At 46.6% G+C, this 22,646-nt stretch overlaps 2 protein-coding genes across 2 annotated transcripts in view; both read left to right on the forward strand.

Annotated features, from left to right (window-relative positions):
- The window catches only part of LOC142820499 (uncharacterized), a 33,499-nt gene extending 21,768 nt beyond the window's left edge, over positions 1 to 11,731 (forward strand). The window contains exons 15-17 of the mRNA XM_075909530.1: positions 4,199 to 4,328; positions 6,677 to 6,808; positions 10,367 to 11,731. Of these exons, the coding sequence (XP_075765645.1) occupies positions 4,199 to 4,328; positions 6,677 to 6,808; positions 10,367 to 10,582 (478 nt within the window). The 3' untranslated portion in view covers positions 10,583 to 11,731. The remainder of the gene's footprint in view (positions 1 to 4,198; positions 4,329 to 6,676; positions 6,809 to 10,366) is intronic.
- An 883-nt stretch (positions 11,732 to 12,614) lies between these two features.
- Positions 12,615 to 21,789, forward strand: LOC142820520 (uncharacterized protein CXorf65 homolog). Its single transcript, XM_075909674.1, has 6 exons — positions 12,615 to 13,198; positions 15,758 to 15,844; positions 17,992 to 18,108; positions 18,274 to 18,348; positions 20,470 to 20,574; positions 20,674 to 21,789. Exons 1-6 carry the CDS (start codon positions 13,174 to 13,176, stop codon positions 20,748 to 20,750), a joined length of 486 nt encoding a protein of 161 aa, XP_075765789.1. The 5' UTR covers positions 12,615 to 13,173; the 3' UTR covers positions 20,751 to 21,789.
- The last annotated feature ends 857 nt before the right edge of the window (positions 21,790 to 22,646 follow it).

The raw sequence follows: 22,646 nt of genomic DNA on the forward strand, positions 1-22,646 counted from the left end.
GTCTCCATCGACTCTTCCCCTTTATGTATGGGACTAGCTACTCTTCTCTTCTTCCTTGCCTTTCCACCTTCAGTGGCCACCTGCTGTATCCCTTCTCCATTCTCCAACTCCACATACCTGTTCTTGAGCTCTATGGGTATGTCTACATTCCCCCCCCCTAGTTCGAACTAGGGGGGGTAATGTAGTCATACGGAGTTGCAAATGAAGCCCGGGATTTGAATTTCCCGGGCTTCATTTGCATAAAGCCGGCCGGCGCCATTTTTAAATGCCGGCTAGTTCGGACCCCATGCCGCGTGGCTACACGCGGCACGGACTAGCTAGTTCGGATTAGGATTAATCCGAACTAGCTAGTCCGTGCCGCATGTAGCCGCGCGGCACGGGGTTCGAACTAGCCGGCATTTAAAAATGGCGCCGGCCGGCTTTATGCAAATGAAGCCCGGGAAATTCAAATCCCGGGCTTCATTTGCAACTCCGTATGACTACATTACCCCCCCTAGTTCGAACTGGGGGGGTAGTGTAGACATACCCTATTTCTCCTTCACTGGCCCATCTTTTCCTCTGCCTGGTTCTCATAGTCACATGCTTCCACTGTCCATTTTCTTCACCCATCAGTCCCCCCTCAGAGGCCTTTGATCCTGCTTCAGTCTGCATGTCTAAGCTTTCCCCTTCAGCCACCTCATGCCTTTGCTCCATCATCTGCTCAAACCCCCTTCTAAACTCGACCAGAGTTTCCACCTGCATCTCCAGTCCTCGGATCTTTTCTTCCATATTAATTCAGCTAAACGTAAATATATACCTGGAGATACAAAGAACATAGATCATTCCTACAAGATGAGGGATGCTATGCTGGGAAGCAGTGCCTGTGAAAAAGATTTGGAAGCCACTGGTGGATAATGAGTTGAACATAAACTACCAGTTGTCATGAGATAAGAGGGAAGGTCCTCTCATGGACTGATAACTGGTTAAAAGACAGGAAACAAAGGGTAGGAATAAATGGTCAGTTTTCATAATGGAGAGAGGTAACTAGTGGTGTCCCATAAGGGTCTGTACTAGGACCAATCCTATTCAACCTATTTATAAATGATCTGGAGAAAGGAGTAATCAGGTGGCAAAATTTGCAGATAATACTAAACTGCTCAAGATATTAAAAACCAAAGCAGATTGTGAAAACCTTCAAAAGGATCTCACCAAACTAAATGATTTGCCATTTTGTTGCCAATGAATTTTAATGGTGATAAATGTAAAGTAATGCACACTGGAAAAATAATCCCAACTATACATACAAAATGATGGGGACTAATTTAGTTGTAACCACTCAAGAGAGAGATCTTGGAGTCATTGTGGATAGTTCTCTGAAAACATCCACTCTATGTGCAGCAGTAGTCAAAAAAGCAAACAATGTTAGGCATAATTAAAAAGGGATAGAGAATAAGACATAGAATATCTTATGGCCTCTATATAAATCCATGGTACGCTCACATCTTGAATACTGTGTACAGATGTGGTTGCCTCATCTCAGAAAAGATATAGTGGCACTGGAAAGGGTTCAGAAATAAGGCAACAAAAATGATGTGGGGTTTGGAATAGGTTACCATGTGAAAAGAGATTTAAAAGACTGAGATATTGCATCTTGGAAAAGAGGACACTAAGGAGAGATATGAGAGAGGTCTATAAAATCATGACAGCTTTGGAGAAAGTAAATAAGAAAAAGTTATTCAATGTTTGCATAACATGAGAACTAGGGATCACCAAATGAAATTAATAGGTAGCAGTGTTTAAAAAACAAATTGAAGTTTTTCTACATGCAGTACAGACAACCTGTGGAATTCCTTGCTAGAAGATGTTGTGAAGACCAAGACATTAACAGCATTCAAAAAAGAACTAGATAAATTCATGGAGGTTAGTCCATCAATACTTATTAGTCAGGATGAGTAGGAAGGGTGTCCCTAGCCTCTGTCAAGGGCTGGAAATGGATGACAGGTGAAGGATCACTTGATGATTAACTGTTTTCTTCACTCCCTCTAAGGCATCTGGCATTGCTCCACTGTTGGCAGACAGGATACTAGGCTAGATGGACCTTTGGTCTGACCCAGTATGGCCGTTCTTATCTCCTTATTTACCAGTACAATATTGTGGCCAAAAGGACTAATGTGCTCCTTGGAGTCATAAACAGGGAGTAGAGAGAATAATTTTCCTCTGTAGAGCAACCATTGCTAGAATAGTGTGTCCTGTTGTGACATCCACAATTCAAGAAGGATGTTGATAAATTGGAGCAGGTTCAGAGAAGATCCGCAAGAATGATTAAAGGATTAGAAAACCTGCCTTAAAGTGATAGACTCAAGGAGCTCAAACTACATAGCTTAGCTGGAACACTCCTGGGGAAAAAACAGGTCCCATGTTCAACAACTCCTCCCCTGCCTTCCTAGAGTTTCCAGAGAGCCACAAATAGCTCATGTGCAGCACTCAAGCTCAGTGAGGAAGGGAGAAGAGTGGGGATCATAGCGGGATGCTAGGGGAAGAGGCCGAGTAGGAGCCAGAAGCACAGCCCAGTAGCCATGGGCTTGGTGGAAGCTCTCTAACCTGTATTGTACCAGAGGCCACATCTAAACTTACCACGCCAGAGATTGATCTTCTGGCGTTTGATTTAGCGGGTCTAGTAAAGACTCGATAAATCAAATGTAGAGAACACACCTGGTCAGCTCTGGTGGTACTCAATTTGCGAGGAGTAAGGGAAGTCAACGACAGTGTTTGCTCCCGTAGACCTCCTGCTGTCAACATGGCACCATACTTGTCAACTCCAGCTAAATTATTTACAAACCTGGAGTTGAGTACGTTAAGCCGACCTTCTAGGTCTAGCATAGATCTGACCAGAGATTAGAGTAGATAATCAGAATGAACCCTTCTGGCCTTGGAACCTGTAAATCTATTAATTGCTCCATATGGAAGCATAGAGTGAAACTTCAGTTTGTACATGGCTATATTGAGTTTTTGCCTAATTACATAATTGACATCTATCTCACCTACTCTTGCATTAAACTCTTCTGCTTTTGCTTTCAAAGTTCGTTTGGATACAGATCTAAGCCATGGGTGCCATTATTACCACTGATATTAAATCCTAGCAGCATTTCTGAATGAGCTGTGGCCAGGAGCCCCGAGAATGCTTTGTGTGCAGTGAGAGAGATGTGGTCTAGTGGCCTATGCTCTCTAGGATTCTAATAGTCAAGCAAGTGATTTGCCCTGCCCTGTCTGAGCCTTGTTTTGCAGAAATAGGGCTAAATATGACTTATTTATTTCACAGCAGGAGCTATCAGGTGTAATTGATTAATATTTGTAAAATATTCTATTAAAATTATTGCTAAATAAATATAAAGTTGTAATGCGGACGAGGGATACAGCAGCTCCTTCTCCCTCAGTCTTACAGGAAGAGTCCTGTGAGCCAAATAACAGTGCAGGCTTTCTGCAATGATTTACTCAGAGGCACCACTGAAAATGGGCAGCGTAGTTTGAGGGTGATATGACAGCTGTCTACGGGTAAATGAAGATGTTAATACCAAGGGGTGAGGAGGATTGAGATAGGACAGACCACTGAAGGAACAATGAGATGAGCCTGCACTCAGGAATATTTAAGCTGAATAGCAGGTGAAATTCCCAACGGATAGTATTATTAGATCGCCATCTCCCCCAAAATAATAATAATAATGGTGGAAGCCTCGTTGCCTGCTTTTGGTTCCACCCCTTATGCTACATGAATATTCTCTGTGGGACAAATTTCACCGTGTACTCATGTTATACAGACCTGCAAAAGATGCTCTAAATGTCATAGCCACCCAGAGGTGGGAGAATTGGAACATGCTGGCTACTGAGTAACTTTGTTAGTTGTAACTTTTTCTGGAGCAAGAAAAGTGTGAAGAAGTTAGTGTGCTTTACTGAAGCCCTAGGGAGGGGGTGAGATTCAGAGCTCCACACACAACTTCAAAACACTGTCTACACAGCTAGCCCTGCTAGCCCAGATCCATAGCCTTTGCCTGTGTAGGCATACCCTGTCAGACTTGTTTCCAGGCTTGAGATGAGATTGCAAGTGAATCAGTTCATTCATCCTCTTTCCCCAACTCCCCTCCCATCTATCGCAGGTGAACAAGGAACTAAAGTGGAAACTCTGGAGAGTGATGGAAGGGCCTGTTGTGTTTTCTGTGTCTAGGTTGCAACATTACCGATGTTTTCAGCTTCAGGCGGAGATTCAGGCTATGATGGAAAGCTCAAACAGAAAAGAAATAATGAAATGGCATGGCGAGGGGGATAATAAAAATGCTGATTCCTCTGGCATTCAGGTCAGTCATTTGGGCTTAAACTGCAGCAAGGGAGGTTTAGGTTGGACATTAGGAAAAAGTTCCTAACTGTCAGGGTGGTTAAACACTGGAATAAATTGCCCAGGGAAGTTGTGGAATCCCCATCTATGGAGATATTTAAGAGTAAGTTAGATAAATGTTCATCAGGGATGGTCTAGACAGTATTTGGTCCTGCCATGGGGGCAGGGGACTGGACTTGATGACCTCTCGAGGTCCCTTCCAGTCCTAGTATTCTATGATTCTTTGATTCATAGGCTGTGGGCCTGTCTCAGAAGGTGACCCCGCTTGGTATACTCTCCTGCAGCCATAGCATGATGGGCCCACCCATCCTCCATCCGCCAGAGTGCCAGAAATAGTCCAATGTGTCCTTCAGTACAAAAGGCCCTTTTGGGAATTACTTCTACAAAAGAAAGGATCATGCACATAACAAATACTAACACTGTAATCCAGGCACTACAGTAAAACTCCATTGGTCCGGCATCCAATGCTCCGGCACTCCTGATGGTCCGGCACCATCAGGAACCTGGAAGTGCTCTGGCTTCTGGACAATTGGAGCTGTTCTGCGCCCGGCTTCCCCGATTCAGCTGCTGCTGAAACTGACCAGCAGCTGAATTGGGGACGCCGGGGGCAGAGCCGCTGGGGTGCTGCCGGGTTGGTCCCATAGTGCTGCCCCTCGGCGCTACCAGACCAACCCAGCAGCACCCCAGCTGCTCTGCCCCAGGCGTCCCAGATTCAGCCGCTGCTGAAACAGACCAGCAGCGGCTGAATCGGGGATGCCTGCGGCAGAGCCGGACTATTGGAAGGGGGGGCTATGAGGGGTCTGGGATGGCATCCCTCCCACCCCACTCCAGACCCCTCATTGACCCCCCTTCCAATAGTCCGGCATATTTGATAATCCGGCACCCCCTGAGTCCTAAAGGTGCCAGATTATCGGAAGTTTACTGTACATCAGATAGAGTTACGGTGTCCCCTGCCCTCACTCTCTGGCCCAACCGTGGTGTCCCTCACCACACCCTGGCTCTCCAGCCCAGCCACAGTGCCCCGCAACACATACCAGAGTCCCTCTCCATGACCCGACTTCCTGATCCCTCCCCAACATCCCTCACCATGCTCCGGCTCTTCAGAACAGCCTCTATGGCCTGCTGGCTTCAGCTCTCTGACTCCAAGAGCCAGAAAGCATCTTCCTCTGCTGCTCTCAGAGTTCAGGTTTCTCTGGGCTTGCCTGTCTCTGGCTCAGTTTGGATGCCCAGTTTGACACCTCCTAAAGGAGCGTGAAGTTCTGAAAGTGCCAAGGACCTGTCCTCTTGGTAGACAGGCACTCAAAAGCTCTAGTAACTTTGGAAAGCCTTGTTAGTGTGACAGACGAGGAGACGTTCTTCCAAGAATTGGCTTGTCTGTGAGTAGGTGCTCTGCCCTGCACTCTTTAGTGTCACTCTTGCTAAGAGAGCCTGGGGCTCTACTCACAGCCACTGCTCTGCTACCCTTTCTTCTTGTGGGTTTTACAGCACCTGTGATCTCCCACATGGCTTGCATGTCTAACTGTCCCCAGCACAGACTGCTGCTAGGAAAAGCTGTATTAGGTAGTGTGATCTTCCTGGTGCTTTTTTCATATTTATTCCACCTCTGCATCCAAGCACTATGTATTTCCATGTGGAAAGGTTCAGGGCTTCAGTTCCTTTCAGTGTTAATGTAACCACCACCAGGTGGATTTGAACCTGGGAAGCAGAGTTTAGGAGCCTCTATCCTCTGAGCTAAAAGCCAGCTGGCTCTCAGCCCATGCTGTAGAGTTCTCTTGGTCTTAACTGTTGCTGTGGTCTAGGTACCACTTGGATTGTTCAGTAACCACACTAGGGCTATGTCTACACTCGTGGCTTCTTCTGCGAGTAATATGCAAATGAGGCTAAGCGTGGAATATCGCCGAGCCTCATTTGCATACCTAATGAGCCACCATTTTTTTCAGAAGAGGCTCTTGCGCAAGAAGGAGAGTCTACACTGCCCCTTCTTGCGCAAGAAAACCCCTCTTGTGCAATGCCGTTCTTCCTGTCAAGTAGTAGGTGTAACGACATTGCGCAAGAGGGTTTTTCTTGCACGAGGGGCAGTGTAGACGCTCCTTCTTGCGCAAGAGCCTCTTCTGAAAAAAACGGTGGCTCATTAGGTATGCAAATGAGGCTCGGCGATATTCCACACTTAGCCTCATTTGCATATTACTCGTGCAAGAAGCCGCGAGTGTAGACATAGCCTTGGTGTGTGGGTTATGTTAATTGACTTGATCATGCACTGGAGGGCTCTTTGACTGAAGGGTCTCAGTAGCCTATGTTCTCTTGTGGAAGGCTGCAAAGCTGGAGGAGACGCTGGATGGGCTGAATGAGGAGTTCTTCCAGCTTACAGTGCAGGCGTTGGCAAGCCAGGAGGAGGAGGAACTACTGGACCAGAAGCTCAAAATCCGGGAGGAATCATTTGCGGTATGAGCCACTTTTAATCGATTTGGTGCATTGACCAAACAGAAGTGTCCACAACAGCTGACCTTCACCTTGGGTGCAACCCTTAATGATTCAGTCTCCTATGCTGCAGAAGGTCAGGGAGGAGAGCCAGGTTAGGTGAACAATTCAGACATCCTCCAACCAATTTCCTTTTCCCCTGCAGACCCTTAACTCCAGTATCTGGAGTTTAATTCACTGAACAAAGGGAAAGTTTTTCCTCCAGGATAAAGTCTTGTATCGTGCACTTTACACTGTAAGGTTGTGTTCCAATCACTTAGTCTTCCATTGTGACACACATGACATTGCATCATGCTGCATGCAGGCTGACAACTCTGTGCTTCAGGCATCTAGCCCCAGAAGATAGGTGGCGTAACAAGGTCAGTGAGACACTTCCCTATGCATCCCACCAAACGAGATATCTGCTGAAGCACAGCGAAAAGGAGAAGGTGGCTGGGATTGGATTATGCAAGTGTATTGAGCTTTGTGATCATTAGCAGAACCCAAATTTCTCTGGGGCCTTCGCAGGGCATTCTGTGATTTAGAGCGTTTCATAATTTTATTGTCTGTGGGAGTCCATCAGATCAGCTTTTACTGGAACATGGAAGCAGTGTAGACTAGTGGTTGGAGCAGGGAACAGCACCAGGCATCTTCAGTTCTATTCCTAGCTCTTTGCCAGTTTCCATGTATGATCTTGGACATGTCATAACTTCCCTATCCCTCAATTTCTGCATCCATAAAATGGGCTGTAAGTATTACTTTCACAGCGGCTATGAGGGTTTATTCATTGGAACATGTAAAAAACTTTGCAGACTTTTATGTTGCAACCAAATAAGATAATTAATCACATTTCAAACATTGCATGAATGAGCTACAGCGCCCAGAGGAAATTGCAACTTTCCAGAGCCCTCTGTAGAAAATTTGGAAAAAACATTCAGTTGAAAAAGCATCCTGCTTCTGTGTCTTATTTCTTGTTGTTCTTCCCCTTCATATCTTGTCACTATGGGTAGTTGCATGAATACAGATTTTCTGTTTACTAAGAGCTCGTCTGTCAGAACTTTCCGTTAGTATCATCACAGATAGTTGCTGTGGAGATGGATTATGATGCAACCGAAGTTTGTGACTTTCAGAGGGGAATAACCTGCAGGAGGATGAAGATCCTGGTTTTCTTTATGCGAATGCATCCCTGGCAATAAATGAGAGAACAAAAGTTTGCAAATAAACAGAATGGCTTCTAGATGGAAAATACTCCAGGAGATAGATGTGAATCTTTGAGACAATGTCCAGTTTTAAAATTTGGTAACTAAGGGTATGTCTACACTACAAAGTTAATTCAAACAAACAAAAGTTAGTTCGAATTAACTTTGATAGGCGCTACACAGGGAAACCGCTAGTTCGAACTTAATTCGAACTAGCGGAGCGCTTAATTCGAACTAGGTAAACCTCATTCTACGAGGACTAACGCCTAGTTCAAATTAAGTAGTTCGAATTAAGGGCTGTGTAGCCACTTAATTCGAACTAGTGGGAGGCTAGCCCTCCCCAGCTTTCCCTGGTGGCCACTCTGGGCACCACCAGGGAACCTCTTCTGCCCGCCTCCCGGCCCCGGCCCCCTTAAAGGGGCACGAGCTGACTACAGTGCCCGTGCCAGTTACAAGCCTGCCAGCACCCAGCCAGCAGACCCTGCACCTGGCACGGCACGAGCCAGCCACCTGCTGCCACACAGCCCTCTGCCTCTTCCCAGGACCAGGCTGGCAGCTCCCAGGAGCCTGCCCGGGGCTGCAAGAGGCGGGTGCCTGCCTGGTCTAGTGCGGACATCGTGGACCTCATCCATGACCTCCACACTAGGCACAGGAAAGTGGCCGTCTAGGGCAGGATAGCTGCCAGCCTGGCCACCCAGGAGCAGGTGTCCATGAAAATCAAGGTGGTCCAGTGAAACCCCCGACCCTGAACCCTGAGCTTAGAATGGCCGTACTGGGTCAGACCAAAGGTCCATCTAGCCCAGTAGCCTGTCTGCTGACAGCGGCCAACACTAGGGACCCTGGAGGGGATGGACCGAAGACAATGACCAAGCCATTTGTCTCGTGCCATCCATCTCCAGACTTCCAAAACAGAGGCCAGGGACACCATTTCTATCCCCTGGCTAATAGCACTCCACAGACCCAGCCTCCATGAATTTATCTAACTTCTCTTTAAATTCTGTTATAGTTCTAGCCTTCACAGCCTCCTGCAGCAAGGAGTTCCACAGGTTGACTCTTTGCTTTGTGAAGAACAACTTTCTTTTATTAGTTTGAAGCCTGCTACCCATTCATTTCATTTAGTGTCCTCTAGTCCTTCTATTACGGGAACTAATGAAGAACTTTTCTTTATGCATCCTCTCCACACCACTCATGCTTTTATAGACCTCTATCATATCCCCCCTCGGTCTCCTCTTTTCTAAGCTGAGAAGTCCCAGTCTCTTTAGCCTCTCTTCATATGGGACCTGTTCCAAACCCCTGATCATTTTAGTTGCCCTCCCCTCTCCCACCCTCTCTCTTCCCCTCTCCCACCTCCTTTTCCCAGTCTCCCCAAGTTTTGTTAAATAAAGAGAGTTTCTATTTTTGAACACACGTGTCCTTTATTTTGTACATCAGGAAGGGGGGCTAGGGAAGGGTAAGTGGAAGGAGGTGAGGGAGGAATGGGGTACGAGCCCCCGATGGGGAGGACTGGGGTGGCTCTGCGGGCTCCTCTCCTGCAGCCCCCTGATTGACCCCCCCTGAATGGCAGCCTGCTGCAAGTGTAGCCGGGCTGATGGCCGAGTGCTGTGATGTGCCGAGTGTGGGCATTCAGGGCACTCCAAGACAGGACTGCTTTGCTGTCCCTCATCGAGTTAGACAAGCGAGCAGGGAACCCCTGAGAACTGTCTGTCTGGGGTGGAGGTCGGGACCCTTTAAGCACAGCCCTCGGCTAGCCTGAGACAGCAACTCCACACTCTAAGTCCTAATCTGATGCCCTGCCGGCACTGCTTCCGGCCATCCTTAACCTCGGTTCAGGGTCCACTCAATGTGGACATGTTAGTTCGAATTAGCAAAACGCTAATTCGAACTAGTTTTTAGGTCTAGATGCACTAGTTCGAATTAGCTTAGTTCGAATTAACTAATTCGAATTAAGTTAGTTCGAATTAGCGCTGTAGCGTAAACAGACCCGAAAATAGTTGGTGTGAGATACTGGGTAGTATCTACATTGCAAATGGAAGAGTGAGGGCAATACATATAGATGTGCCCGGGTTACCTTTGATCCAATTAACTGAACTAATTGCACAGATTTGTGTTCTGCCACATCTTCACTACAGTGGAAAGGTCTATATGTGCTGCAATCACACAAATGACAGTTTTTCACTCAAAAGTGAGTCAAAGGACAAACTGGGACTAAAATCCAGGTCCCTTGGTTCTTAGTGCTACGTTCTACCCACTGGGCCAGGCTGCCTCAGAAAAGTTGGACTAGTTACTTGCTGTAGTCTAACTCCATAGGAGTGCGCTATTGTTTTGTTTTACATTTTTGTGGCAGACACGGGGCATGATTCATGAAGAAGAGGCACAACACTTCGCAGAGCAGCTGGAATTCTGGGCCACAAAGAAAGACCAGGCCCAGTTGCTGGAAATTAAGAGGAGCTGTATTGCTCAGAGAATTCAAGACATAGAATCTGAACTTTTTCACCTTCTGCAAACCACAACAGCCATCAGTTCATCTCCTGGAGTCCAGCAATCCTACTGTACTAGCTAAAAGCATCCGGCTGATGACATTCCATCATTGCTGGGGCTAACAGCCCTGTGCGCACATAAATCCTAATTTCCATGAGGAATTCACACATTGCAAACATAGTACATATATAGAGACACTTAGCCATCAGCACATGCATGATGTGGCTTCTGGGGGCACAGATGGCAGAAATACATGCACAGAAACAAAGACACTGATGGATATAATTTGAGAGAAATACATATGTTCATGAAGAGATGTACATGTACAAAGAGATTTTCATATGCACATTGATAGATACACACTGTGATTCCTATATATGCATTCATTCCAGCTGTGAAGACATAGACTTAAATGTATTCCTACTTGCTGTTAGTCATCCCTAATTCTGCAGGCTTGAAAATAACATAATGTTCTTAACATGGTTCACTGATTCTGAATATACCACTCTCAATTGGAGACACAAAAACAGAATAGGAAATTAGACTCTTCACATACGTTGTAGGTAATCCATCAGCAAAATAAATAATGCGTATCTCATGCAGGTTGCACCATTAAGGTTATTTGTTTTCCTGGAGAAAAAAAAGGGTATTTTGGTCCTGCATGGTCTGACTTTAATAGCTTGTGAACATGAACTCAAGCAGCAATGTCAGTTCCAAGAAGGGTGGATCAGGAAATACCAAAGATGTCTGTAACAATAATGGATTGTTGCCCCTCATGCTGAATTTCATAGATCTGTTACCAAATTGCTAATTAATAATAAAGCTTGGCCCTTTTCATCCATGAATCTCAAAGCAATTTACATTGGCATGGTGAATTACAAATTTAGAAAGAAAGAATGTTCTAGAAGGTAAAAATGCAAGTGTGTGTGTAAAGGGGAATGGTTGCTGTGATTTACGGAGTGATTTTAAATTAACATATTTGAAAACCTTCAGATTTAAAACATACTTTGGCGTCCAGATCATTTTTGTTCTGGAGAATTCTGATCATTGGAGGTTAATGTGACAGTTTTGTATTGTAAATTTTTCATGTCTCAAAAACCAAGTTAAATGAAGAAATAGGAAAACAAATGGACAGAATTTTAGCTATTTTTGTCCTTGTTGTTATCCCCCTTGTTTCATGAGGCTCTTTTGTACCATAAACATGTAATCCAGAGGCACTGAGACCACTACAAGGGAGAGTGAAGCGTGCTCTACAGCTTTAGCAGACAGCCAAGTGGCTTTCAGCTCATGGACTTTAGCCCACCTGCCGGCGACCCCAGTTCGTCAGCTTTACACACAACTACCAAGTCTTACTTCTTTGAGCTTCATATTCAGTATCTCCTGCTAGCAAGGAAAGATTTTGCAATGAACTTAAATGGGATGTTTCAAATCTCTTTTAAATTGTCACTGTTCTCGCCCTACTTTCAACTGTTTGTGCTGTGTAATAACGGGAAAGGAGTAACTCCGCTCTCTAGTCAGGCTGGGAAAGGGTTGGACAATTCCCTGACATTCAGCCTCTTTTCCTGAAGGGACTCCTGCTGGGGGAGCATGAGAGCACAGTAGTTGTAAATTCTTTCCCAGTACAATTCCTTGGATCTCTCTCTGCTGCCAGTGGCTAGGACTGGAGTAGCCACAAACTCTCTCTGCAGCCAGTGTGCCCACGTTGTTCTGGACAGCTTCTCCGGCTGAGAGGGTGGGGTTGGTGCATAGTAGAGAGAACTCCCATCTGGGCATCAAACACACCTATCCCAGCGCCTGCAGCACGGATCTTGAAACAGAAGATTTATGATCTTTTTAAAAAAATCCGTCTCTTCCACTTGTCAGCCCTGCCTGTAAAGAAGGGCAAATGGAGTCTGTCGTGGCTGTGAAATGTGCCTGAGTTCTGTAGTGCAAGTCAGGAGCCTCCTCTCTCCCTTTCTCCCCGGGTGCCTTCCTGTCAATTCGAAGCAAGGGAAAGTAAGGGAAAGTTTCCTGGCGAGAAGCCAGCATAACACCATGGCAACCTGCACAAGCAGGTGCCCACTAGTAGATTCCAGCAGCCTCTGCCTGGTCCCTTTAGTGGATAGAAACAATATTTATTCAGCTGTTGCCTCATGAAGAGGCTTTTGAGCCCCGCTGGTTCCTAAGCACAAACAATGATTACAGGGCAATTCTACAGGTGGCATCATCAGGGAGAGTAACAAGTCATGCTGGCACCTGGCAGTCGGGACAGACATGTTCAGTTTGGCTTCTACAGGGTGATTGCCTGGTCGGATGTGAAGGAATTTCAGGGTCCTTCTCCTGAGGGAAGTTTTTCCAGGTACTCACCCTTCTTAGATATTATTTCCCTCATTCTGTGCCGGTTGATTGTGACTTTCCCTGGCCTGCACAGGCAAACTGGAACACGATGGCTGGTATTACTGTTGCAGCTCCACCTTGGGAAGATACAGTCACTTACCAGCATCCTGGGTGAGTTTTTAGCCAAGGATAGAGCAAGAGAAGTCCAGGGAACACAACTTGTCTGGGAGCAAACAGCTAACTCCAAGCATTTGCAAGGGGCTCTTAAGTCTGGCTCTGGGATTGCTTTTCTGTGTCAATATAAGACAGTGGGAATGTTGTCATTGGTCTCTTCCTTTTCCTAGGCTATTGGCAGAAATGTTTATAACAGTGCTTCATGGAGGTAAGTGACTTTCCAGCCTCTGATTTCTGTTGCCTCTTTCTTGTCCATAAGGAATGTTTAGCTACTCAAGACAAGAGGCAATGAAGCCTGCATTCCTTTCCCTCCTGGATATACTGGTTTTGACAGGGGGGAAATATATATTGCATGGGAAGTGGTTTTCTTTTTCAAAAGTTCCTACAAAAATACTTGTTCCCCCCCCCCCCCCCCCCCCCCGCCAATGCCAATATTAGGAGAAGATAAGTGAAAAGTTTTCTGGGTGAAATTTTCAAGAATGCCTAAGTGACTTTTCAAAAATTATTTTGACTCAGATTTTCAAAAGCTATTTAGGCATTACTAGGCTCAGCACTGCAATCCCTAACTGATTCGGGCACCTAAATCTCATTTCCAAAAGGGATTTAAGATCTTTATAGACAAAATCTCCTTGACAGTGATGAATTTATAATTCACATGTCTAAATCACAGTTTAAAACTAAATCAGTAAGGCATTGAAATGCAGAGCACAACAGTTCCTCAGTACCTTTAAAAATCTGTCCCTAAGGGCCTGAAAGAGCCTAAGGCTTCATCTATACCTAAAATGTAGGTCACTCTAGCACTGTGAAAAATTCACACCCTGTGTGCTGCTCTTAGGTCTTATTGTAAATGTAGCTAGGTCAGCACGTGAATTCTTCTGTCAACATAGTGATTTCCTCTTGATGGGGGTGGATTACAGCAATGGAAAACACTTCCTCTTCTGTTTGTATAGGAAATGTATGCGCTACAACTGTTGAGAGTATGTAGTGCAGACATATCCTTAGCCTCACTGAGGACAGGTTTACACTAGACCCGGCAGCTCAGTTTAAGGTATGCAAGTCCAGCTACACAGCATGTGTAGCTGGAGTTGGCTTATATTAAGCTGAGCTTTGGCACATTGCAGGAGACTGATGGGAGCAAACATTCCCAGTGGCTTCCCTTACTGCTTGCAAAAGGAGGAATACTGGCCGCTGGAAGGAGCTGCCCTCAGTGTTCGATTTATGGGTCTATACTAGACTAAATCAAACACCAGGGCTGTGTCTACACTGGCCACTTATTCCGGAAAATCAGCCGCTTTTCCAGAATAACTTGCCAGCTGTCTACACTGGCCCCTTGAATTTCCGGAAAAGCAATGACGATCTACTGTAAAATCATCAGTGCTTTTCCGGAAAAACTATGCTGCTCCCGTTCGGACAAAAGTCCTTTTCTGGAAAACTGTTCCCGAAAAGGGCCAGTGAAGACAGCACAGACTTCTTTTCTGCAAAAAAAGCCCCAATCGCAAAAATGACGATTGGGGTTTTTTTGCGGAAAAGCGCGTCTACATTGGCACGGACGCTTTTCCGGAAAAAGTGCTTTTCCGGAAAAGCATCCTGCCAATGTAGACGTGCTTTTTCTGGAAATACTTATAACAGAAAACTGTTCTGTTTTAAGCATTTCCGGAAAAGGGTGCCAGTGTAGACGTAGCCCAGAAGATCGACAGCTGGAGCGTCAATCTTCTGGGAAGTATAGAGATGCCCTCAGAGTCATGCATCTGACAAAGTGGGTCTTTGCCCACAAAAGCTTATGCTCCAACACTTCTGTTAGTCTATAAGGTGCCACAGGACACCTCGCCGCTTTTGCAGATTCAGACTAACACGGCTACCCCTCTGATACTTGACCTCAGAGTCAGTGGGTCTTAGACCCAGCTCCTCAAAGCTATTCAGCTGCCTCACTCCCACTGCTTTCAGTGAGATTGCCATCTAAATATCCTTGAGGGCCTGGGCCTTTGTCCCCTAGGCACATAAATCACATTGAATATAGCGCTTACCGCTCTTAAGTTACATAGGCATTTTTGATGGTTGAGGCCTGGGACAAAGTCGTCCAGCAACTGGAGATGGAGATAAGATGCAAATGCTGGAACCACAACCAGACCCCAAATTCTCTCTGTGCTGGGTGTTAGGATCCTGGATTTTACCATAGCAATAAACTCAAACAAGGATGTGCATTATTGGTCTGCTGGTGCATCCCTGGTATGTGCCCTGTGAAGCACAGGAAAAGGAGGGTGCTGATACCCTGCTAACTATAACTACTCATTGCAGGAGGAGTAACGGTAGTTCGAATTAGGAGCTTTAATTTGAACTACCTAGCCCATGCCACGTGTAGCCATGGGCAGGGAGTCCGAATTACCGGGCATTTAAATATGGTGGTGCCTGGGAAAATGCAAATAAAGCCAGGGATATTTTAATCCCGGGCTTCATTTGCAAGTTCGAATGCCTACATTAGCCACCCTAGTTCGAAGTAGGGTGGCAGTGCAAACATACCCTTAGGGACAAAGCTTTTGGTTTGGTGCTGAGCTCCTGGAGAGGACTGATATGGGGGAAGAGGGAAGACAGACATTTGTACTTGTGCCCCAAGCTTAGTATCTTGTAACAAGGGTGAAAACGGGAGCAAAATGGTAGGGATGGGGTCACAGTGAACACGTCCTAGGGCCCCATATTTCTCTTGATGGGCCGGCTCCCTGCGACCTCAAGGAGGTTTCAGTTTTGCTCCATGAATTATGTCTCTCAACAGAAAATGAAAAGGCTCTTTTCAACATTCATTGCAAAGTCCAGCTACTCCTGGAGAGCATCAAACACGGCTGTAGCTGTGAGAATGAAGGTACGGTAGGTCATGGAGCCCTGCCAAGGGCTCCATCTTGTTACGGCTCTGCTTGACCATGCAGACTGGGATAAGACCAAGCTTCTGCTGCCCTTCAGTTGCAGGGTGGGGTGTCACCAAGCCATGTAGGGTTGAAATCTGGCAGAACCTTCACACTGACTTTCTCAGGATGACCAGGTATCTAGTTTTCAAGTGGAACATCCAATCAAAAAGGGACACTGGTGTCTCCAGTCTGCACCACCAACCCGACCATTAAAAGTCCAGTCAGCCGTGCTGCAGGGGTGAGACAGGCTAGTCCTCTTCTGTCCTGGCACCGTGCTGCAGCCCCAATGCAGCCAGTGGTTCTGGCTGCTGGATGGGAGAATCATGGGCTCCACCCCCACCCTGGGCCCTTGCTCTGCATTCCCATTGGCTAGTTCCCAGCCAAAGGGAGCTGAGGGAGCAGTGTCTGTGGGCAGGGGGACCAACAGACTTGCCAGGCCCCTGGGCAAGATGGGAGAGGCCAGCTCCACATTCTCAGAAGTGGTGGGGTCTCAGGCAGGGGGGCAGGGCCTGATGTGTTTGCGCACATGGGTCCATGTCCTCTGGTGCGGACCATGCTGCTGCACGCTTTCCTGTGCCACCTCTGAGGGCTCCGATATGACCTTCATTTGAGAGGTCTTCCGCGAGACCTCTCCAAGCTGCCGACCGTCTACCAGGACCTCCTTCAGACCTAGAAGATGCTTTCAGTGGCCAGGTCCTTGGGAGCCACCATGGGGGCAGACCTCCTCATGGAGCCCCTGCTACACAACCCCCATCTACGTGCACAGGTGGCAGAGTCCCTCTTGGGCACCACAGGTTGGTCCTGGCAGAAGTCGCCAGAATCAGACACCTCCTAGACTACGACCAGGAAGACTGGGTGGATCCTCTGGCACTGCCCAGCACACGGGGCTCTCCACCCTACGTACTCCCCAGTGCATGCTTCAGGAGGTGAAGGACGCTTTGCTGCCTGCTGCTCGGGTTTATCTCGACAGGATCCTGTGAGAGGGTACACCCTGCCCGCCCCCCTGATCTCTCCATAGGCCCCCAACCCCGCGTACCTTCCCGACCGCCACCCCCTCCTTACCCAAGCCGGCTGCACACGTTGCAGTCGGTCCCCTTTCGAACCACACTAAAGAGTCATCTGTACACACTCGTGCTTCACACTCTTCACTTCCCCACCCTCGTGTCCCACCCAGATACCGAGTGGCAGGACCTCCTTCCGCCAATAGAGGGTGGGGAACCCGAATGGACCAATCTCTATTCCACCTTGGTTCTACGTCTCACAAGAGACATCAGCTGGAGAATCTTCCACGGTGCTGGGAGCACGAGCATGTACTTGGCACAGTTCACCCCTGTTCCCGACACTTGCCCCTTCTGTGGCATTAGAGAGACCCTGGCGCACGTTTATCTCGAGTGCGCCTGCTTACAGTCCCTCTTTCAGCTCCTCCAGAACCTCTTGTTGAGGTTCTGGCTACACTTCTCCCCTCACCTATTAATTTACACACACCCCATCCATAGCCTCACACAGTCGCGGGACCTCCTCATCGACCTCCTGGCTACTGCCAAACTGGCAATTTATAAAACCAGGGAGCAGAGATTAGGTATGGGGGTGGGGGGAGGCTGTGACTGTGGAGCCTATTTCCGCTCCTGCATCTGTTCATGCATCCCGGCAGAGTTCCACTGGGTGGCATCCGCTGGCTCTCTTGAGACCTTCAAGGGGCAGTGGGCACTGTCCGGGGCTCTCTGATCGGTGTTCCTATCTGGTTCCCTCGTTTTAGCCCTTTGACCTTCACCCCGTCCCTGTTTTTTCTTTTTTCTTGGTCCCCTGGAATTAGTTGGCATCTAGGGCTCTTTGGATCTTCCCTGTAGGTTGGGGGAGGGTCCTTTAATGGGGGTGGGCGAATGCCCATCCACCTCCCTGACCCAATAGGACCAAACTCCTGCAGCCCACTGCCTTCAGTCTGCCCCAGTGGTATGTTTATATTTACCTGTTGTGGATAATAGCTGCTTCTGTGTCAATGTTCATGCTCTGAATGAGCAATGTGTTCATTTTAAAGATGCTCTTCCTGCTCCCAGGTTTTATTTGCTCACTGGCCTTCAGCTCTTACCCACGTTATGCATTGCAGATGACATTGAGCTGGCAGATGTGAGTGGCCAGGTGAAGAATTTGCTTCAGAACCAACATCGCTGTGCCTCGGAGCTTCTGAGCGAGCGAGAGATCTGTGTCCTCCTCCGTGTCACAAGTAGGTACAGCATAGCCAGCGCCACGAGAGGAAAATGCCTCTGCATTTTGGCCACAAGCATTGTGATGGCTACAAAAGCAATGCCCAGTCCCAGTTCTGGCCACTAGATAGCACATCTGCAGGAGAAATGTTTCTCTCTCTATGAAATTCCTTTGTCCCTCACAGATGGTGGAGGTTCTTCAGAGGCAGTATTTACCCCACTGCTGAAAGATGAAGGCATAATTAATCCTAAATTCCTTGGTAAGTAGTGCTGCTAAGCTAGATAGTTTTATGAGACTAATGTACAAAATGTATTAGGATGTTGGGTGTATTTCCAAGAGAAAGGAATATACCATCTCAGTTGTATTTCTCAGGAAGGAATCAAAGCCCAAGCCAAGCAAGAATGATTTAAATTTGTACTAGAAATATTTCTTTGCAGTTTCTTGGAGACAAATTGGCATTGTCAGAGGAGGGCAGCAGGCCTAGCATATCGGGGGCTGAGGCAGCTCTGAGTCACCTGAGAATAGTTAACTCGCTGAGTAACTGGGAGGCAGTCTCTTAGGCAGTAAAACACCTGGGCATGTATCAAGGATAACGATCTTAATTAGCAAAGGAACTTCTAAGCAGAAAGGCTGTTGCTGCTTCTGAGACTGAGGGATTACAGAGAGACACTCCTTCCAGCAGACTGTTGAGAAACTGCTAGACAAAACCAACACCCCAAAGAGGGAGAAACAGATTAGAGCTATGGAAGAAAGATTAGAGAGGTAGGAAATAGCTCAGAAAAGAAGGGATGGAGAAGGACTGGTTCTAACCCTTCAAACAAGGGGCCAGAGCTGGAACTCGGGGAGTGGGTTGGCCTGAGCTCCCATATCTATTCCAGGGAGGGTTTTTTTTTAAGAGCAGAAGCTCCTAACTTTGGATACTTTGGATGGATTAACCCCTGCTAGCACCATGCCAGGGGGTGTGGTGCTTAGGAAGCAATGGTGCTCTTCCTTATGGGTGTTTACTTCCAAAGTGCCTCTGAATTTCTTTCCAGTCGGGGTGGTTTACTGGCATCTTAGACAGGAGCAGACTTGTCTCTGACTTGGTTAAGGAAAGTTTGTGTGCTGCAGGCAACGCGTTTCTCTCCTGGGAAAGTATTTTGATCTAGGATTGAACTGGCCCAGCCTATCCTGGGAGTGACATGTGTTTTGGCCAGCACACTGCAGACCATAGAGAGGGATGCAGAGAGCAGGAAGAGCTTGTCTGGGCAACAGCCTTGCTGATGGCCCATGTGGCTTTGCCATGGCCAAAACCAGTTACCTAGGAGCTTTATGGCCTGATGGAGCTCTTGAACAATGGTTGGATCAGCTCAAGATAGGTAGCCAGTGTAAAAGTCCACCATAATGTCAATCAGTGACTGAGATGATTGATTTACTGCATAGACTCCCTGTCTCACAAGTGTGGGGTCACCAGGCCCTGCACCCCCTCTGCAGACAGATGTGACTCTCAGCCAGCAGGTGAAACAAAAAGTTTATTAGCCCACAGGGACACTGCGTCAACCAGACTTGTTAGCACAGAAACCAGAAGCAGTCAGTGTAATCCACACTGAGGAGAGAGGCCTTAGAACCAAGGGCCCTGCCCCCCATTTCTGCCTCCCCCAAATCAATGAGAGTCACACTCACACACAGCGCCCATCTACCCCCTGCAGCCAGCCCCATTTCCAGCCTTTGTCCAGCTTCCTGGGCGAAAGGTGTCCCCTGTTTACCTCCTTTACAGAAGGCATCAGCCATTGTATACATGGGAACACCAACATTCCCACCATCATCTTCATATTGGTACAGTGCCCAGGGAAACTGAGGCCCATACATAGGGTTACTATAGAGTGCATATAATCCCCATTTTGTCGCACTCATTCACATTCAGGAGTACTGTTGTTGATTTGTATTTTGAAATTATATGGAATATTTTATCTGTAGCTCTCTAGGCACTTCACAAATGTTAAGTAACTAAGTAATGACACTCCTCCCACTTTTTCTGATCAGTATTATTATCCTCGTCATACAGTGGTGAAATTGAAGTACAGAACTGTTAAATGACTTGCACAAAGTCACCCAGTGAGTCAGTGGCAGAGTTGGAAATAAAACCCAGGAGTTCTCATGGCACTGGTGCTGTTTGTAATCACTCCTAGAGGAGGCTGGACTCAGTCTCTCAGAATAACTACTAGATTGCTCCTTAATCTTTCTTTTATTATTTTTAGCCTTTTATTTGTGTGTGTTGTGATATTAATTGCACAATTAGTGTAATAGTTGGTTTGGGTGAAATCAGATGAGTGCCAGGGAGGTACAAGTGTTGACATTTCCGAACTTTCCTAATCCGAGTGCTTTTCTCCTCTCTGTGAAGCTAAATTGGGGAACTGGGAAGATTCCAAGGTCTCTTCAACCGGAGTGAAAGCCAAAAAAGCAGGCAAAAAGACAAGTGTGCTCTTAGAGATTCCATCAGAAGAAGGTGAGTCTCTGAAACCTAATGAGGCCAGAGAGCTTAATCCTGTTCATTCCCTTTGAATTTCCAGGACCCACCCATCTGCTCTGTGTGTTTCTGCTGCAGGTAAACAGAATCCATCGCCCCAAGGCAACAGGACTAAAATTATAGTGTCCTCTCCGAAACAATCCAGGAGACACTGAGAGTGGCATATCCCAAGGGATGGTTGATGCTGACCTCTCCTTCCCAGCTGCTATTTGAAAATGTTTGATGTCTTCTGGCTTGTTCCTTGGAGAAGTGCCTTTTAGGGCTGACTCCAGGAGTCTGAGCCACTCGGAGCGTTCCATGCGTACATTGATTCTGAATGATCCCAGATTTGCTGTGGAAAAACTCCTCCATTCTCTGCTAGCCAATTGGAAAGGACGTGAGATAATGGATTCCTTTCTGATGGCTCAAGGAAGAATGTAAAGTTGCATCAAGAGGGCATACTGTAATCTAAGCCTAGGCATGAAAGGGGTCCTTTTGGAGTGGGGCTCAATACTGGACTGATTAACTGTTAATTCAGCAGCTGAGTAAGGTCCACAAGTTCAGGGCCTAGAAGATTACTAGATTATTGGATGCAAACTGTAAAATGCAACCTGCACTGATGTCTTTGTTATTGTGTAACCAGTTTTATGGGTACTAGTTGGAGATTCTGTTGTTGCTTGTCTACTTTCTCTGTGTAAGGTCCACAAGTTCAGGGCCTAGAAGATTATTGGATGCAAACTGTAAAATGCAACCTGCACTGATGTCCTTGTTATTGTGTAACCGGTTTTATGGGTACTAGTTGGAGATTCTGTTGTTGCTTGTCTACTTTCTCTGTGTGATTCAGAATTCTACTTTGTTCCTTCTGATTGATGTAACATTTGCTTTGTGCTCTGTACTTCTTCCTTTGGTGTGTCCTTGAACCACAAGGGCTATTTGTGTTGAATGTCTCTCCCTTACAGAGAGAAACTTCACAATAGTAGATTTCTTTGAAGTTACTTGGCATTTATACCCGAGCAATCAACAACAGAATTGGCCCCAACACGTGCAATTTTGACACTGTCCCTCCATGGTAGAGCCCTGCAACCCAAGAGGACCCAGCTGTAACTGTCATATTTGGGAAACTATGCAATCCTTGGGGACTCGGGTCACTTCAGCTCTCTGCCACCTACCCAGGAGAACAATGACTCTGTCAAATAGTGATAGAAATGTAGCCGTGTTAGTCTGGTGTAGCTGAAACAAAAAACAGGACTATGTAGCACTTTATAGACTAACAAAATGGTTTATTAGATGATGAGCTTTCGTGGGCCAGACCCACTTCCTCACATCCAATAGTGGAAGAAAATTGGCACAACCGTATATACCAAAGGATACAATAAAAAAAATGAACACATATGAAAAGGACAAATCAAATTTCAGAACAGAAGGAGGATGGGGGTCGGGGGGGAGGTAAATGTCTGTGAGCTAATGATATTAGAGGTGATAACTGGGGGTGCTATCTTTGTAATGGGTGAGAATTAATGTCTTTGTTTAGACCTAAGCGTAAAGTGTCAAATTTAAGCATGAATGACAGTTCAGAGGATTCTCATTATCTCAACGACTTGATTACCTGCTTCAAAGACCTTTTAATGCCAGACTTGAAAGAGAATCCTCTGAACTGTCATTCATGCTTAAATTCGACACTTTATGCTTAGGCCTAAACAAAGACATTAATTATCTTACCCATTACAAAGATAGCACCCCCAGTTATCACCTCTAATATCATTAGCTCACAGACATTTATCTTCCCCCCCCCCCCCCCGCTCCCCATCCTCCTTCTGTTCTGAAATTTGATTTGTTCTTTTCATATGTGTTCATTTTTTTGATTGTATCCTTTGGTATATATGGTTGTGCCAATTTTCTTCCACTGTTTGATCTGAGGAAGTGGGTCTGGCCCACAAAAGCTCATCACCTAATAAACCATCTTGTTAGTCTATAAAGTGCTACATCGTCCTGTTTTTTGTTTCAATGACTTTGTCAGCGTGTCCCCCTGCTGCTGGCTGCTGCCGTCTTGCTTTGCTGTGCTGTAGAGTGAG

This window comes from Pelodiscus sinensis, chromosome 26 (assembly GCF_049634645.1).
Source record: "Pelodiscus sinensis isolate JC-2024 chromosome 26, ASM4963464v1, whole genome shotgun sequence".
NCBI lineage: Eukaryota > Metazoa > Chordata > Testudines > Trionychidae > Pelodiscus > Pelodiscus sinensis.